At 44.8% G+C, this 17,968-nt stretch overlaps 3 protein-coding genes across 5 annotated transcripts in view; 2 read left to right on the forward strand and 1 right to left on the reverse strand.

Moving 5' to 3' along the window:
- The window catches only part of dop1b (DOP1 leucine zipper like protein B), a 23,312-nt gene extending 22,692 nt beyond the window's left edge, over nt 1–620 (reverse strand). The window contains exon 1 of the mRNA XM_078795094.1: nt 499–620. The gene's annotated coding sequence lies outside the window, so the exon portion shown is untranslated. The remainder of the gene's footprint in view (nt 1–498) is intronic.
- chaf1b (chromatin assembly factor 1, subunit B) lies at nt 357–8,750 on the forward strand. Of its 2 annotated transcripts, none has more exons than XM_058081478.2 (17): nt 357–466; nt 862–930; nt 1,016–1,246; nt 1,888–2,768; nt 2,987–3,129; nt 3,250–3,382; nt 3,572–3,692; nt 3,780–3,883; nt 4,476–4,572; nt 4,673–4,757; nt 4,869–4,962; nt 5,033–5,102; nt 5,790–5,881; nt 5,954–6,107; nt 6,237–6,791; nt 7,305–7,387; nt 8,299–8,750. In XM_058081478.2, the coding sequence occupies exons 5-17, from the start codon at nt 3,004–3,006 to the stop codon at nt 8,406–8,408; spliced, it is 1,824 nt and encodes a 607-aa protein (XP_057937461.2). In that variant the 5' UTR covers nt 357–466; nt 862–930; nt 1,016–1,246; nt 1,888–2,768; nt 2,987–3,003; the 3' UTR covers nt 8,409–8,750. The 2 variants fall into 2 exon arrangements, with proteins under 2 accessions (XP_057937461.2, XP_057937462.2); XM_058081479.2 differs by lacking the exon at nt 357–466 and adding an exon at nt 484–800.
- An 822-nt stretch (nt 8,751–9,572) lies between these two features.
- LOC131135501 (uncharacterized) lies at nt 9,573–17,128 on the forward strand. Of its 2 annotated transcripts, XM_058081477.2 has the most exons (8): nt 9,578–9,710; nt 9,824–10,655; nt 11,270–11,343; nt 11,564–11,792; nt 12,726–14,665; nt 14,764–14,985; nt 15,144–15,293; nt 15,427–17,128. In XM_058081477.2, exons 2-7 carry the CDS (start codon nt 10,409–10,411, stop codon nt 15,246–15,248), a joined length of 2,817 nt encoding a protein of 938 aa, XP_057937460.2. In that variant the 5' UTR covers nt 9,578–9,710; nt 9,824–10,408; the 3' UTR covers nt 15,249–15,293; nt 15,427–17,128. The 2 variants fall into 2 exon arrangements, with proteins under 2 accessions (XP_078651335.1, XP_057937460.2); XM_078795209.1 differs by having other exon boundaries at nt 9,573–10,655.
- The last annotated feature ends 840 nt before the right edge of the window (nt 17,129–17,968 follow it).

Here is a 17,968-nt window from a genome sequence, read left to right on the forward strand (position 1 = left end):
AGTTAACTTTTAGCTTTCGTCATCTGTCCTACAGCAATATTCCCATCGATGTATATTTTTTATCCTTTTAGCCAGAAATTACAAAATGTATTGGATATGATACGTGTAAGTGCACATAAGACATTCAGGTTAAATGCAGCGTGTCAAACTGTCAATATAAAGAAACTATAGAGAATAAATGTCTTACACTGAAGCATCAAAATAAAGTAATTATATCACGAACATTGACGGTTACAAACAATGAAATACTATCACTATCGTCTGAAACTAAAAGCCTACAATAACTATTTTATTAATAGTATTAATAATATTAATAGCGCCCCAAAAACGATGTGACCAGTTGCATCCTCCAGTCCAGTTGGTGGCGCTAATGCATTTTAAACGTTAAGTCTGTCAACCGGAAAGGACAGGAAGAAGATGTGGCGGCACCTTTAACAGCAGGGTGCATCGCTACTGAGCCGTAAAGGTTTCGATTATTTTTAAATAAGTAATTCTTACATTTTGGGTTGTCACAGACGACGTCAAGTTTGTCTAAGTGTGGAGAAACGATGCTTGAGGCTTTGTGATTAGCGGCTGCCGCCATATTTGTTACGTCTTTATAGTCCACTCGTCACCACTTTGTGACTGTGGTCAATTTACGTGACTATTCGCGAAAGTAGAGCTTTAAATAAACGATTGTAAATCGTGTAAATCTTTCCTGCTAGCAAGCCTTAAAATTGATGTGTTACTTTTGTGAATTACCTAGTACACTGTCGTATTAGTCCTCAAATAAAATCACCACTTGGGAATTGATACCACACGTATGTTCTATCCAGCCACATGTGTTATGTAATATTCATATTCATTTTGCTGTCTTTCCAGGCCAAGATGCCCCGTAAAGGAAAGCGTTCTCTTGCCGCAAAGCGTCGGTGGAAACAGAACAGGCTGCAGGTACCTGATACAGAACCCTGTTTTTATTAAGAAGCCTCAAACAAAGAAATAAAAATGATATCATGTGTTTTTTATTATTTCTCAGTTACCTGGCTTTGCAACCCAATGTGGCACTGATGATGCTCAACAAAAGCAGCAGGGTACCTTTGGGAAAGACTATATCATCAGCTTGAAAACCAATAAAATCACACAGTTGTCACGTTTGAGCAAAACGAGACGGGCAAAAGAAATAATGAGGGCACGGAGACATAAGGCGCTGCAGCAGCTGAGGGCTTGTAGTGAAAGCATTAAAGACTCTAATGCTCCAGCTACTAAGGTATGTTACCACGGTACAGAAAGTATTGACAGTATGAGGGATGGGCATTTGACTACGTTTTGACCTTTGGGAAAATTAGGTCGTGGCTAAGGTTTAGTTTAATTCAACATGTTGGAAAAGATGAAAGAAAGCAAAATTAGTATTGACCGGTTGTGTAGGCGACTTTCAGCACCACCCTGCACCGTATCATTCGGCATAGGATATTATCTCAATTGGGTTTTTGCAACAGGAACCATTTCTATCATCTACTTGTTGAATTACGGATCGGCAGTGATATTTCCTGTGATGAACTATTATATAAGTGTAAAAAATAAGTTAACCACTATGTTATAATACTGTTGGGAGCGGGAGGATTCCTGCATGAGAATCAGTTAAGGTGGGACTCCCACCTTAACATTTGAGTGTAAAAATAAGTGAACCTGTTCAGACTTGACCATGGTGTGAACATGGAAAGATTGCATTATATGCCCGGGAAGTGAGTCTCTTTACAAAGACCAGGGGTGTCATACTCCATCACACAGGGGGCCGGTTCATCTTTTAGATGCTCACTGAGATGATCTTTTCCAGGTTTAGGACATTGAATGGACTGTGAATTCCTCTTGTGTATTACTGAAGTGTCTCTATTTTATTTTTGTTGACAGGCCGACCATTCCCCTTCTCCAGCCTGCGGGGAGTCCAGTAACAGTTGTCTTTCAGCGATTTCAGATGTGCACTCTATGTCAAATGCTCACTGTGATGACACCATGCCTGCTGGAGGAAAGGCTTTTGCAGGGTCACCAGGGATGGCCAGCAACATCACCCGGACAGAAACATCAAGAGTGACAGAGGAAGCTCCTAAGTAGAACCAAAGACTGAAGTTCCTCAATCTACTATGGAGAAATAACCACTTGTTTGTCATATTGTTTGTCAGTCATATTTGAAATGCTAGGAAGGATCTGTTTCTGAATGTTCTGAACGGCTGTGTCTATGCTAGGAGTTATAGGGAGCTATAAAATGAATGCCAGAACTTTGGGGAAAAACCACTTGAATAAAAAAAAGGACTCATAGCATCTGTTCCAATATAATTGTAATGTAAGGTGCAGGAGTTTGGAACGAGTCGTCTGAATTGGGTACCATGGGTACGCTTTTCGTTAACTCGTTCACTTAACAGCTTCTAACAGTGCCATAACTGAAGGGACACCAAGTCAAGTATATGTGCGTGCCTTCTGTGACTCGTGTGATTCGAATGCCCCATTAACTTCAATAACTGACTCATAAGAACTTGGCTCAGTAAAAGTAATTTAGTTTCCATCACAACTCTGGCGTTCATTGCTATTGCTATTTGTCAATTTCCATTAGTCACCGCCTCTTTCGCATTTTCATCCAATCACCAAAGGGCATAGACTGAGCGTACGCCTTTTCATAGTTTGTCGCCGCCTTTTCCGTAATTTGGTCCAATCACCGCAAAGGTCTCCACCGGAAGTTTTGAACTAACCCAAACGCGGGAATCCGCTTACTTTTTTTCATCCGGACAACAGAGAAGGTGAAAATGCCCGATTTCCTAAATAACCTTACTGCAACGTAATCTATGTTAATTTGTTGCGCGTAGGCGAATCCTAACAGACTTATACATCGATTCACTTGCTTTTTGTAAACGTACACGACTTTTTCTCGCTATAGCGACCGTCGGATTACAGAAGGTGTCCTTACTAATTGACGCTTGAAACCGAACTAAACTAACAAAAACAGTTTCCCTTCCAGGTTGGTGTTGAACAAAGATGAAGGTTGTAACATGCGAGATCGCCTGGCACAACAAAGAGCCCGTCTACAGTTTGGACTTTCAACACAGCTCTGATGGACGCACACATCGGCTGGCCACAGCTGGAGTGGACACCACAGTCAGGGTGGGTGGACGGTGCAGACCAAGTACAGTACAGATACATCTACTGAACTCAAACACTTTAAAATGGCTGCCATGGACATTTTTTTCATATTTGTATATGATTTATTTCATGTCAATGCAGCTATGGCGAGTCGACATGGGCCCAGATGGAAAAGCAGTGGTGGAGTTTCTGTCGAATCTAACCAGACACACAAAGGCGGTCAATGTAGTGCGTTTTAGCCCCACTGGAGAGCTTCTCGCCTCAGGAGGAGATGGTATGTTTTATGATATGTGATATGCATAGACATAAAACAAAATCACCTTTGTCACTGTTCACAACATAAACAACCAAGAAGGTACAAAAAGGCGTGGCATGCCGTCTGTTAAAAACGCCACTTTTTTATTGCATCTCTGAGTGGTGTTAACATGTGACCTTTATTTCAATATTCCATCTTGTGGTACAGATGCATCCATTCTACTATGGAAGCTGAATGACAACAAGGAGCCTGAACAGGCTCCTGTGTTCCAGGAGGACGAAGACGCTCAACTCAACAAAGAAAGCTGGACCGTCATCAAGACACTGAGGTAGACCGCCGCATCAATGGGTTTCAAAACTGTGGAGCTGTGGCACGAATGCAAAAAGGTCCGAGTTGTTGACATCTTGTTTTTTAGGGGCCACATTGAGGATGTGTATGACATCTGCTGGACCCATGATGGAAATTTCATGGTGTCCGGTTCTGTGGATAACACCGCGATTATGTGGGACATCAACAAAGGTTGGCTGAGAAAACATTAGAACAGATTATCCAAACTATTTTCACAGAGGACCACGTGGTAAAAAATGAAAGCATATTTTCTAAAGGTATGATAAGTAGTTGTATATATTATGAAATAATATGTCTGTTTTGCTGTACTGGGATGTTGAGCATGAAAATGAATTACTTACATTGATGAAATTTATTTGGATTTCATGCAAACGTGTTTTATTTTCTATTTCCCACACACATCTTTGTAAATTGTCTGATATTATCACTCAATTCCAATAATATTTTGACTTTAATCCCATTTTAGTATAAATTTCTCTCAACTTTATTTTGTTTAAGACTTAAAAAATATATTTTTTTGGGGGGGAAAAATAGATAATTTTTTCTTAAAGTTCCAACTTTTTCCTCTTAATATTTTCACTTTATTCTTCAAAAATTACAGCTGTTTCTTCTTTTTTTTCTTGTTAAATTATATTTTAAGAATGCGCCACGGGCCAATAAAAAAAACAGCAGCGGCCCACAAATGGCCTCCCGGTGGCACTTTGGGCACCCCTGTATGAAGTCCAAATATAGCTTTCATTTGCATTTTTTGCTTTCTTCTTAGGACAGAAACTGTGCATCCTGAATGACCACAAGAGCTACGTGCAGGGTGTGACCTGGGATCCACTGGGGCAATATGTTGCCACTCTCAGTTGCGACAGGTACACGTGCCATTACCCGCGTTGTCTTTAAATGTATAAACCATGCAGTTTCATTGACCGAACAGTACTGTGTATGTATTTTGATATTACTCCTTTTCAGAGTAATGCGTGTGTACAGCACACACACCAAGAAGAAGGCCTTTTGTGTCAGCAAAATGAGCTCAGGGTCCCCTGCAGACGGAGAGGTCAGTATGGGTCCTATTCAGTCTTTAACTGACCACAGCAGAAAACTTGATATAGCTGAATGTAACATTTGAAGATGATAAACGGAAATGTTTGGGTTTGTTTCTCTGTAGGTCAAGCAGCACCGTATCTTCCATGACGACAGCATGAGGTCGTTCTTTCGTCGCCTTTCCTTCACACCAGACGGATCTTTCCTGCTTGCTCCAGGTACACCCACAGCTTGTCTTACGTGCAGTCCTTTTGGTGATTTACAACCGAACTTTCTCTGATCTCTCAGCGGGGTGTGTGGAGGCTGGAGAAAATATTATAAATACTACCTACATTTTTTCCAGGAACAGCCTCAAGAGGTAAGATTTGGCAATATCAGCATCGTAAAAGCAGGGGTGTCCAAAGGAAAAAATAATTCATATGTGGGGCGGTGGGGAATTTTGTAGGTTAAAGATGCGAAAACCAATCAAATGCAGGCGAATATGTGCTAAGCTATCACAACTAAACATTTAAAGGGGACCTGTCATCTATGCTTTTTCCACTTTTCTGACCCATAAATGTTGTTAGAATGTTGTATTCTCGTGTTTTCTTCAGAAACTTCGGACTTTTGTGCCGTTTATCAACTCTGAGAAAGTTGGGTTCGCAGCTAGCGGCACAACACTGGAAGTCCTTCTAAGCACTCGGGAGTGTGACAAACCAAAGCGAAGTGGGGGGGGCCGTGGGTGGAATACATTAAAACAGACAGTTTTCACGGGAAGCGCAAAATCCAAAGAAATACAGCTAAATAGGAGCAGATTCTGGAAGCTCTAGATAGTTTCTGTGTTTATTGTGTGTAGCTGCTCTATAGGAGTCCACAACTCGATACCAAAGAATGAAAATCAGCATAATAGGCCCCCTTTAAGCTTTGTGTCATAGGCGACAATTACTTATTTTTATTTTTATAATAGGCAGGGGGCTACAAGAATGGCACCGGGGGCCATACTTTGGATACCCCTGCCATAAAGATTCTTCTTTAGCCGGTAAATGAATTTCTTCCTGTCTCTAAGGCCAGTAGCCCACTTGCCATGTCCAACGAAAGCAACACTGGCTGTGCGCTGCTGCCCCGTCTACTTTGAGCTGAGAAGCAAGAAGGGAGATGGTAGGACCGCAGCTTTAAACATGTAAACCTGTATTTGTTATGTCTTCATTTTGTATCCACCTTCCATCACAGACGGCTCCATCCAGCCCAATTTATTCCATTTGCCGTACCGTATGGTGTTTGCGGTGGCATCCGAGGACTCCATCTTCCTGTACGATACGCAGCAGACATGCCCGTTTGGCCTGGTGTCCAACATTCACTATCACACACTCAGTGACCTCACATGGTAAGAGAACAAGGCCTCTCCCTTTGTGGACCTTCCGATGGAGCACTTTAGTTGGAAATTATTAGAAAAGCAGAAAGTGTGAGTGTATCAATGAAAAAGGGGAAATTGTCATGTTTCTGTCTTGCCTAGGTCTCGAGATGGTTCCTTCCTGGCAGTGTCCTCCACGGATGGATACTGCTCTTTCCTGTCCTTCTCTCCCGGGGAACTGGGCACGCCGCTGAAGGAGCCGCCCCCACTGGAGATCTTTACCCCAACCAATGGCGCTGAAAAGAAGGGCAAAAAGACTCCACAAGGCAGGACTTCGTCTCCTGTTTCCCAGCCGCCGAGCACGGCCTCCACTCCCACGTCCCACGCCAACCTCTCCTCTGTAACGACCCCCGACGAGAAGAAGTCTGGCGTAAAGGCCAAGCCCCGAAAGATCACCCTCAACACCCTGGAAGCCTGGGGGAAGCCCACGACTCCGAAAAGCACGGCTTCCTCCACACCTCAGACGCCGACATCCAGAAGCACGAGCGCACCTTCGACCCCTCAGCCTCGTGTCAACCCCCCCACCCCGAATTCCTCTAAAAAGCAGCCTCGTCTCACCCCACTCACTCCCACTACGCCCAAAATGCTCAACTCCACCGGGTCTCCAGGGCCCACCACTCCTAAAGGTGCATCGGCTGCTAAAGGGCCCACTCCGAGGTAAATATAACACAGCACTCGCTGCTGTAGTGCTCATGTGCAGTGGTGTCAAACTGCACCGCATCATATTAAGAGACATTTCTGGTATTTTTTACTTTTGTAATACCTCACGTGTACCTCACCGGTATCTTAGACTCTGTATTTTTTGTTGTTTCTTTAACTGTTTCCCCATGTGTCCATAAATGCAAACGAGTGACTGTAAAATGTGTCAAGTGGATCATCAGAGTTAACACAAGCTGTTTGTTTTTGTTGCCGTTCACGTGCTCAGCTAAGAACAAAGCCTCGTCTGGCTTCAGGGGTTCGTTGGACCCCCTGCGGGTGATAAAATAATCACTGGGACAGACAATGGACAGCCTGTGAAAGCTTTTGTATTTAAATCTGTAACTTGAATCCGGTCTTTCCTTGACTGACCCAGACTCGTTTCACTCCGGTGGACCACAACCAAACGAGACTGGAGTTGATTGGTATCGATGAACTTTCTGAAGCTCATTTACTTTTCTTTTGCTCCCCCAGGCGAGTTTCTTTAACTCCGGTTGGATCGCATACGGCCAGTTCGCTCTTCAGCGCTCCAGCATCCACTGAGAAGGCCAAACATGGTCAGTCGGGGTCGGGGTTGCTCCATTTATTAGAAAGGGTCGGGATTTGAATACTTTCTGTGAAGTTCTTTTGATATTGGTTGGGTGTACTTGTCTATGTGCGCACCGGGGGCCATTTACAGCACATTCTAAAAATACGATTACAGTCGTCACTTGCCTATGGCGATTAATTGGTTCCAGGCCTGACCCTAATGAGTGAATTTCTGCAAAGTAGGATTGTTTATTTGTAAATATGACTTTCATAGTTAGAACATAGAAAACCTGTTTGACTTTCTAAATACAGTTTTACAATTTGTTACACCTCTAAACATAAAACAACACCCTTTAAACTTGTATTATGCAATATTTAATAATACAAAATAAGCCATTTTAGACATAAGATTCACATGATAGCATTAGCAGCGTACTTCCTGGTGGCTATTGGCTATAGTCAGGGTGGGGGCTGGACGGTCAGATAGGCAGGGAGGATTTTCAATATACATCTATGAATTTGTCATAATTGACATGCGATTTCACAGAAAATCCCACTGCATCATGTAACGTGACTGACACCTACAGACCAGCGTAGAATCATTGAATCTGTACTGCCGCTGTTTATTGTTAAGGAAAGACTCACAATGCACTTCAATTTTTGCACTTCAACTTTATTAACAAGCAGATAACATTCACATTCGCTGCTGTCAGAAGCTCTTTACACTGCTAGCATTCAGCTAACACTCCGCTCGTCCCACGTAGATACACAAACCCTGAAAGTAAATCTTCACCCTTGTGCAAACATGTCACCATGTTAATAAAAGTGGGTACTTTTCCTTGGCCTATCCCTCACCTCTCCAAGTTTCATGAAATTACAATATGTGCTTTAACACACCATCACAGTCGCTCTCATCTCGCCATTTTCATTCCTCCTCCAGGACGTCCTTCTCCTCCAACCGATCCGCTCTGCCAGCCTCCAGAGTCCAAGCGCCCCAAGACGGGTGGCAACGTCACAGCGGCAAGCAGCACTAACGAAACTTTAGCGTGATGGTGATGTACGGTACGCCGGAGCGTGACGTCATTGGGGAAATTGCATGGTGTGTTATGCCGCAGACAGGTTAACGTAGGTGTGTTCCCGAGTTCCCGATCAGGGTTGTCCAAAGTTTTTCCACCGAGGCCCACGTACCAAAAAATGTGGCCCTCAGCTTGCACTTTGCACACCCCTCCATTACACACGCAAATGTTGTTGCAATTTCTTTCATTTAAGGATTTTAGTTTTTTTCTATATTTTACATTTGAAATAAGTGTGATATTTTCATCTTTAAGTACACGAATTGTAAAATCCTACTATAAAAGAAATAAACAAGCGCCTGGTGCTTTTGTGAACTTTTTTTTTCTTCAGACTTATTTGGCTGAGTACATTGGACCAGCAGCTTCCATAAATGAAAGTGTCAAGCAAATATATATATTTACTAGAATGTACATTATATCAAGGGATTTTTAGTTTGGCTCAGTATTTATCATTTATCATGCAAAGGGGCAACTATGATAGTTTTCACCTTTTAATAAAACACAAAAAGGCCAGTTTATTGTAGGTCAAGATATACTAAGCAGTTAAATATATTCAAAGACAAAAACAGACTAAATACGGCTCATATATTAGTGATTTTTTAAATATTCTTTCAACATGTTTTTTTGTGCGGCCCTATTCTAACTTTGTGATATTCTGACTGAGTTAGATTTGAGTTTTGAAATGTGTCACTTGCCAATAAAACACAAACGGGCCCAGCTTTGGACACCACTGTCAGTGATTAACAGGTTTATATGTAATAATACGTGTTGGAATACATACATAAAACCTTCCAAATGGAATGATTGAAAGTCCAGTGTTTGCCAACCTTACTGATAGCTCAATCTATTTCCAATAGTGATTGCTAGAGGTTTTTGTATTTAAAAAAATCATATTAAAAAGCAATTCGCCACAGAGATAGTGATGACAATTCATAAGACATATTGAATGCAAAGTAACACTAAAAATAATGTTTAAAAACACCAAACAACCACTTATCGGGTGGAATGATGGATGGACGTCACCCTTATAGTCCACTGGTATCATGTTGGGAAACCTAACTTGGTTCTCTGGGGAAACGGAAACTAAAATGACTGACGGGTACTCCAACCAATCACAATCGAGGAAACCTGGGCTCTTTAACGCTTGTGTGCACTCTGTGTGAGTATGAAGGCGGGGAGGAGTTGTGCTTGCCTGGGCTGATTAGCAACAAACAGAAGGTTGCGAGTTTAAAATGTGGATTATTTGACCTCCACGGTGGACTTTGTTGTCACTACAGCGGTATGAACTCTTCTATGTTTTAAGCCGAGGCTTGTTGTCACAGTTTTAGGGGAGGCGAGGTGGCTATTTTGCAACCTTTTTTGCACTAATAGCGAAGGCAACCTCGCTTTTAGGTCGTTGGAGGCGGCGATGGTGAGCTGATAGCTGCGTCATCATGTTGCTTCCGACTCGAGTTGACCGAAAGAAATCTCAAGTTAACGAAGCCGCCTGCAGTCATCCAGCTCCCTGGGCCACTCCCGACCACCGGAGGACGAGGCTGCCGAAGGGAGCTTGCTAATATCTACGGCTGACTTTTACATCACTTGGCGCGATTCCTTCCTGCCTGCCTGCCTGCCTGCCTGCCTGCCTGCTTCCATTTATTATCTCCACTCAGTCCAAAACATGTCCGTCGGAGTGGCCTTAAGCAGTTAAAAAGCCACAAAAAACAACCAACTGTAGTCATATAAATATTTGTTTTTGACGAGAGTGTTATGATAAGTGATGCCCTCGATGACAGCTTGGCGACTAATCAGGAGCCTGATTGGCACTTTCGCCACTGACCTTTTTAAATTAATTTAAACTCGATATCCATCTAGAAAAACAATATAGCATATCAAGCATACCAGGGTGTTACAGTGAGTTTTTTTGGATAGTTCCCCCCCTCAGCCAGCCTCAGCAGGTCAAAGTTCCGTCCTATCAGGGTACAAAAGGCACCGACTATGGCCGTGAAGGCGACGACTTGTCCCCCCAACCCTTGGTCGGGTGAAACGTCCGCAAACTTCGAGTGGATCGACGGGTTGCTCTACCGAAAGAAGCTCGAAAGAGGCTACATCAACTACCGGGAGGTTTTAGATGAGGACCGGAGACTTGAGGTCATCTCCGTGTTCCACCGGCGACGGCGTGACCAGCGTCACCTCTCCCTGGAGGAGACCTACAAAAGTGTGGCAGAGAACTACTGGTGGGACGGTAAGAACATCTGATATATACACTCCTTCATTTAAAACCACATGCCACCCACTAGTTATCTCAAAACCTTTAACTGGATATGAAGTTAATCAATATCTTGGGAGCGTATGAATGATTGAAAGACCACCGCCTCCCCTACTGAGCCCATGCACCCATGGGTTACTTTCCTTGGCATGGCACTGGACCCCCAGCTGAGACACCTTAGGGCACCTGAGGGGACCTAAGGAGACACCGGGCCTGCCTATGTAACGTATCTCCTTCCCAGAACATCTAAAAAAACAACACCCAAGTTAGAATCTGTTGGGCACAAGGTGACCACTGGCGGACATCCTGCTGTACCCTGACATGGGTGGACATGGAAGTAGACCTCCAGTTCCACCTTTTCTGGCCATGGAAGTGAACCTCAGCAGGGATTTTGCTCGTCTGCATCTTACCTTCTCCATGGATGCTGGTGGAGCTCCACCCATGGGGCCATGTCATAGTTTAATTTCCTTGGGCCTGGAACACCAGTTGATATACTGTATCTCTTGAAGTCAGATGTAATTTCACTAAATCTGTTTGAGTTCTGCCAAAAACTAATTTTTTGTATTTGCTTCTGCACGATCTCTTTGCAGGGATGTACTTCCACATCCGAGACTTTGTCCTGGGCTGTCCCGAGTGTAAGATCCAACAGAGAAAGAAGACTGAGGTGAGACCTGGTTGCTGTGTTCAGCAGAAACGCCCAACTATCAGCTCCTCGCCGTTTTGATTGGACCGTCTTTTTCTCCCTTCTCCCACATTTTGAGTTCACACTTGCTCACTCTCAACCTCTTTTCCGCTTGGATGTCTCCCGACAGCATCGTTCTCACACTTCAATCTTATAATAAAGCCTTTTACAATTTATTATCTGCCTCTTCTTAAAATCATAGGGGCTCCGTGACAGAGGATGCGTCACAAAGACGATGGCGTCGCACTGCTCTGATGTGCTCAGCAAGCTGAAGTGTCAGAGGGAGGCGGGGATGTTCTGTGATATCACTCTGCGCACTAACGGGCAAGCCTACGCCGCACACCGAGCCGTGCTGGCCGCCGTCAGCGATCACTTCCAAGAAATCTTTACAGAGATGGACTCCAGCATGAAAGGAGACGTAGACCTCACTGGTAAGACAACATGACTCGGTCTCTCAAGGTGAGACCGGTGAAGTGGCCAGTTTTCCTTGTCGGACGTACAAGTCGTAAAGGGTTATTTTATGCTCGGTCAGCTGAGGGCTTCGGTCTTGCTTTGTATTCCAACTCCCTGAAAACACTGCAAAGGTCCTCAAAGCAAATGGTGAAATGTGCCGAGCGTACAACGACCACTTACTTCACCATCCCGCCACACAAAGTCTTGGCATTCTCTCAAAAAAAATAGCTTAAGCGTCTACAGAGCATAGTGGCCTAACATTTCTTGTCTAGAGGGCTCTAATAGTGGCAAAATTCAATTTACAAAGTCATAAAACAACATTTTGTTAATATGAAACGGCGTACGAGTGGTTAGCGCGCAGGCCTCACGGCTAGGAGACACGAGTTTAATCCCACCCTCGGCCATCTCTGTGTGGAGTTTGCATGTTCTCCCCGTGCATGCGTGGGTTTTCTCCGAGTACTCCGGTTTCCTCCCACATTCCAAAAACATGCTAGGTTAATTAGCCACTCCAAATTGTCCATAGGTATGAATGTGAGTGTGAATGGTTGTTTGTCTATATGTGCCCTGTGATTGGCTGGCCACCAGTAAAATACTTTGGTTTTAACAATCCACGCAGGAGAACACGTCTCCTCATCTTTGTTGGACAGAAAGCCAAACTTGAATGTTCCAATGTCTTGCCATGATTCTTGTCAAGTAGCATGCCGTCTGCTAGAAAGGCTTGCCGCTCCTTGAATGTGCTTTAATATCCACCGAAGTTTTCAAGAGGTGAGGTCATAAAGGAGCCAAAGTTGGAAGCCGTACAAAATGTCCTTGTTGGTATTGCCCGAATGCATTACTTCCCTTTCGCCATGTCCACCCAAGTGCGGTTTAGCATGTCTTAATTCCATTTATTTTCTGACTCCCCCACTCAGGCTTCAGGGAGGACAGCCTTTTGTCTCTGCTGGATTTCTCCTACTCCTCCACCCTGTGTGTTCGCTGGGAGGACCTCCCCGAAGTCATCACCATGGCCCGCCATCTTGGCATGTGGCCCGCCGTGGAAGCCTGCTCTGCTCTCATGAAGGAGCAGGAACACATCGTTCATCCTAGCCGGGACTTAACGTTAAGCTACGGCGGCATTTGCGGTTTGCGTCACCGCCAGCAGACGGAAGCCAAAAGGAAAAGGGTTTTAGATTTAGAGGAGAACATTAACGATGGCTTCAAACTAACGTTGGATACATCAGACGAGTCCACCGAGTGGAGTCCCAATTTGCGTAGAGGGCAGAATCTGAGAGGTCACAACGGTCTCCCCGTGAGTCCCTCACACAGGATGAAGCTCATGGACTTTAAAACTCCCTCGTCCAAGAAGTCCACAGCGTCCAGGACCACGGTTACCACCCCACAGTCGAAGGATTACTCCTCCATGTCACCATCAAGCACGCGTCTTCTCCGTTCAAGTCCCGGTGCTGCTCAGAAGGTTCAAAGATTGCTGTCCATGTCGGAGAGCCCTCAACGCAACAGGAAGACTCACTCCAGCCAACAGATGTCGGGTACAACCAGATCCAGGTCCAGTCCAATTTGCAGTCCAGTCAGGGTGAAGCAGGAAGTGGAGGAGGTGGCGGTGGATGAGGAGGATTATGCCCGAGAGCAAGAGAAGTACAAGCTGATGAATGTTCTCGGCCTGCAGAGGACCGCCCTCCTGCCCAGACCGGAAGATCTGATTGGTTGGAGGCAGAAGAAACGACTCAGGAAGCTTAAAGCCAACAACTACTCACTGACCAAGAGGCGAAAACCCCGCTGCACTGTACCGGCGATACCTTTTGGACCCGTGACACTGGCGCTACCCCTCTGTGCCCCCGTCAACAGTCTCCTCCTCAACAAGGCGGGGAAGACCAAGTCTGGAGCTCCACACATAATAGAAGGAATTACCAAGAGGCAAAAGCCGAATAAACAAATACCTCCCAGCGACCGGAGAATGCGGAGTCAAGGCGCTTTACCAGATATGTTCCAACCCGGCTTCAGGGGGAGGGAACTCAGGCGGTCCGTGAGGAGCAGTGGAAGTGTCCATCCTCCTGTCCAGCACTCCCTGCGGCTTAACTCCAAAAAGATTTCAGTCAGAAACACAGTCAGGATCAAACCAGAACCCTCTGAATACTCAATCTCAGGTCTCTCTCCCGTATCAAACAATCACCGCAGAGCCGCACCTTCTCAGACCACCCCGGCCAGGAAGATCACAGTCGAGCCCGTCAAGACACCGCGCTACAACAGCAGCCGCATGGTGACCAAAGCCAAGCCCAGGCGGGGCAGCGCAAGAGAAGCGGAGAAGCCGAGGGGCGGTTCCAGGAAGGGCCCGAGGGAGGACACGGGCACCGGGAGAACCGTCAATGATAATCAACCCGGTGGGTTCCAGTTCTCAGAGCCCTCTTCCACGCCGTCCATCTACAACCACCCTCTGTATAAAGTCATCAAAGAGGAGCCAACGGATCCCGTTCCGGTTGGTGGACCTTTCCCGGATCCTCCCTCTCCGGACCTGGGCAAGCGCCAGAGCAAACCCCCCATCAAACTACTGGATTCTGGCTTCCTGTTCAGCTTCTGCAGGCCGGCAGGAGCCCCCATGGTGGGGATCAAGAAAGAGGAGGAGAGTGTGGACATCTGTCTGACGCGCTCCGTGTCACAAGTCGGCGAGAAGTTTGGAGCCAACCACAGGGCGCTGAGAGCCAGAGGACCACCCCCTGCCTTGGCGGTGGTGAAGAGGGAGCGGGAGGAGAGGGGCGAGAGACCAACCAGAGTCCAGAGACCCGGGTCCAGCTCCAGAAATAACAGTGTACCTCTGGCCAGTTCCAGGGGGGCAAAGGCTACACTGATCGTACCAAAGGTAGATAAAAGGGGGTATACTTCACGTCTTGATTTGGATTTCATTTTCCGCCCACCATCGCTCACAATGTTTGTTTTTTTTCTCTTCAAACCCACCAGCAAGAGCCTAACCCCCTCCCTGTGAGCAGCAGGGGCTGTGTCGTGATCGACTCGGTTCGGGCCAGGGCCAGGCTAAAGCAGCTGAGGGGGCCACGCAGCCAAGCCCCAAAAGTCCCAAAGGCGGCCCACGCCTGCCTGCAGTGCGCCGCCTCCTACAGGGACTGTGATGCTCTCATCATGCATCGCCTCAGGCACGTGGAGGGCAAGCACTGGCCGTGTCCGGTAAGTCCCAACTTGGACCGATGCCTCCATCACACACTCGTTAAAATAATAACCAAATGTATTCTATTTCCTTCATTGTTTGAGGTTCCGCTGTATGGTATTTTTTCCAATTTGGTTGCATCATGTGTCGTTTGTCTTACCCTCCTTCTGCTCCGAAGCTTTGCAGTAAGACCTTCTTTCGACTCAGGAATGTACGGAACCACATCCGCACCCACGACCCCAAGTTGTACAAATGCAGGAGCTGCATTATCGCGGGTTCCTGAGGGGGCGCGGTCGGCAACCCTGCCTGTAAAAGCACCAAATATCAGGTATTTGATATTTGGAATTTCTCTCTTGTCAATCATCCCGAAGAAGTGAAATGATCGGCAAAAATGTGAGAATCCGGGTGGGGGGGGTATGTCGTGCTTATCTACGACCCTTGCCTTTTTTGTGTGTGTTCAGACACCGACATGACCAAGCAGGGGAAGAGGAAATCACCCGATGGATCCGAAGCTTGTACATAAACGGATCCGTCATTAACACAAGCACAACGGTCTGTAAAGGAGGCGTGACCGCTCTTTGATTTCTAATCTAATGGTAGCTGGCTGTCACCGTGATATTTAAATAACCAAACCAAGGCTGCTGTGTCCGTTTCCCAAAAAACAAGAGGTTCATCCTTGAACGTTACACTCAGGGGGTGGGGAATGTGACGCCACCTTGAGTCCTCACACTCACACTCACACACAAATACACACTAACTACACTTGTGTATAACAATGGAAAAACGTGATTGTTTTATCTATTATAGCGTAACATTTGTCATCAGTCCTATATGTATATAGAATTTGGAGTGCACTTATATCTTAAGCTTATGTTGTAAACCTAAGAGCTAGTGATGAAAGATTGGGGGGGGGGCACAGAGTGAGCATCCACGGCGGGAATACTTGAAGTGAAACAGGCGTCTGAAGGGAATACTTGAAGCCGATGGCGAGGGTTTAAGACGATCCTTCGGGTGTTTCGTTGGGTCTTTTGTCCGTTTTAGGTGTGCTTAACTTCTTAATGACTTCAGTCGTCTCGGCCTCCGCCTTCCCGCGTTATGATCCACTCATAATCCATGCATTGGGACTGTTGACAACACTGCATGTGTATCCGTTTCTTGCAACGTGACTGCGTCCTGAATTTTATTTTTAGGAATCGTATCCATCCCTTCCACCACCTTTTAAGCCGTTTTACTTAGAATATCCCTCCTACTGGATAAATGCAACGTGTGCACATATAAAAAGATGGTTATGATTCACAAATTGATTGATTTTTTCAAAGATTTCGCTGTCTGTATTCAGCAGACTGAATGAATAGATTTTTGACTTTTATAATAATGTTGCTTTAATGACCTTATTGCTTTTTTGTATACTTGGCGTGTACTGTCTTCTATTGTGGGAGACAGATTTATATTTGACAGATATTTAACGGGGTTCTGTTCAAATGCACATAAATTTAGACGACAAGAGTATTTATGTAAAATGCTGAGGCAGTCTTGTGGTTTGGACTCGTCACAATTAGCCAACATGTTATTGTCTTGGACGTTTTGGAAATAGAACAATTTAAAAATGCATTGCTGTGCTTCTGTGGCCGGGTCTGGGGATGTTTGAATTTTATCAATAAATCTACATAAATATATAACATCAAGTGTATTTAAAAAAAATCCCATGTTCATTATTGTTCTTGTGGTGTATAACTGCTTTATAGTTCTAATATTTTGTCCCTTCTACGCCTGAGATATTTTTAATATGCTACCTACAACATTACCTGTAGCGAACACAAGAGGGCAGTATCGGACAAAGGTGTTTGCTTAAGTATAACGCTGCAAAATGGTTCCAACCATATCCAGCAAAACCCCCCCACCCTCCAGTGAGGTAGTGAGCAGGATGTCACCATAGTAACATTTCATTGAAAGTATGTGCTAAGGATGAGGACACTACAGCAGATGTTATGAAATGCAGCCACATAACTGGAAGGTCATAGCTCTTATTCAATGTGTTTGTAGCCCCTGTAGGATATACTCTGGTATTCATTCATCTTTCATAGCGTTCACGCGCTTTTGATTGATAATAGTATTGACAGAAATAAAAATGAAAGCATCCCTAATAGCTGATGGTTGTTATGTAATTACCCCACAAGAGAGCATTTTGGCTATGTTTAATGAATGTAGGTGGAATCTAAGGGTTTTCATTCAAAATTTTTTTTTTTTATGTTTTCCTCAAATTATGACAAGGAGAGCTTAAAAAAAGCCACACACTTGCACAAAATATCCCATTGAAAACCACGAAATCCTTTAACATTTCAATTTAGGCCGCAGACTTTTTCCTATCTTTCCACCAGATGGCACTACTTTTTTCCCAGGGGGGGTTGTGTCAAGTGTGTGTGTCGCAATTGATGTTGGATGATGGTGTGTATGTAAACAAAATAGTCTGATTTATTCATTCATTCATCTTCTACCGCTTATCCTCACGGGGGATGCTGGAGCCTATCCCAGCTGTCTCAGGGCCAGAGGCGGGGTACACCCTGGACTGGTGGCCAGCCAATCACAGGGCACATATAGACAAACAACCATTCACACTCACATTCATACCTATGGACAATTTGGAGTGGCTAATTAACCTAGCATGTTTTTGGAATGTGGGAGGAAACCGGAGTTAATTTGATTTATTTATTTAAAAACATGTAAACATGGCCATTAAAGATTGGGTAAAGAAAATATACGTAATATATGTATAGTTCAAGCTAAAGTGTTTTTAAATGAATGACTTATTTAAAATGATGGAAAACATTAACATAGCACAGCAACAGAATATGATTTTTAACATTATTCGAGCCCTGTGGACATGAAATAACACCCCTATAGTCAACATTACACTCCTATTAGTCATTGTTTCCACTGGATTGCTCAACTGTCATACTACAGGGACTCTAGACGCCCCCGAGCTGGCGGGCCAACCACATTTAG

Source organism: Doryrhamphus excisus, linkage group LG12 (assembly GCF_037039965.1).
Source record: "Doryrhamphus excisus strain RoL-2023G ecotype Guam linkage group LG12, RoL_Dexc_Guam_v1.1, whole genome shotgun sequence".
NCBI lineage: Eukaryota > Metazoa > Chordata > Actinopteri > Syngnathiformes > Syngnathidae > Doryrhamphus > Doryrhamphus excisus.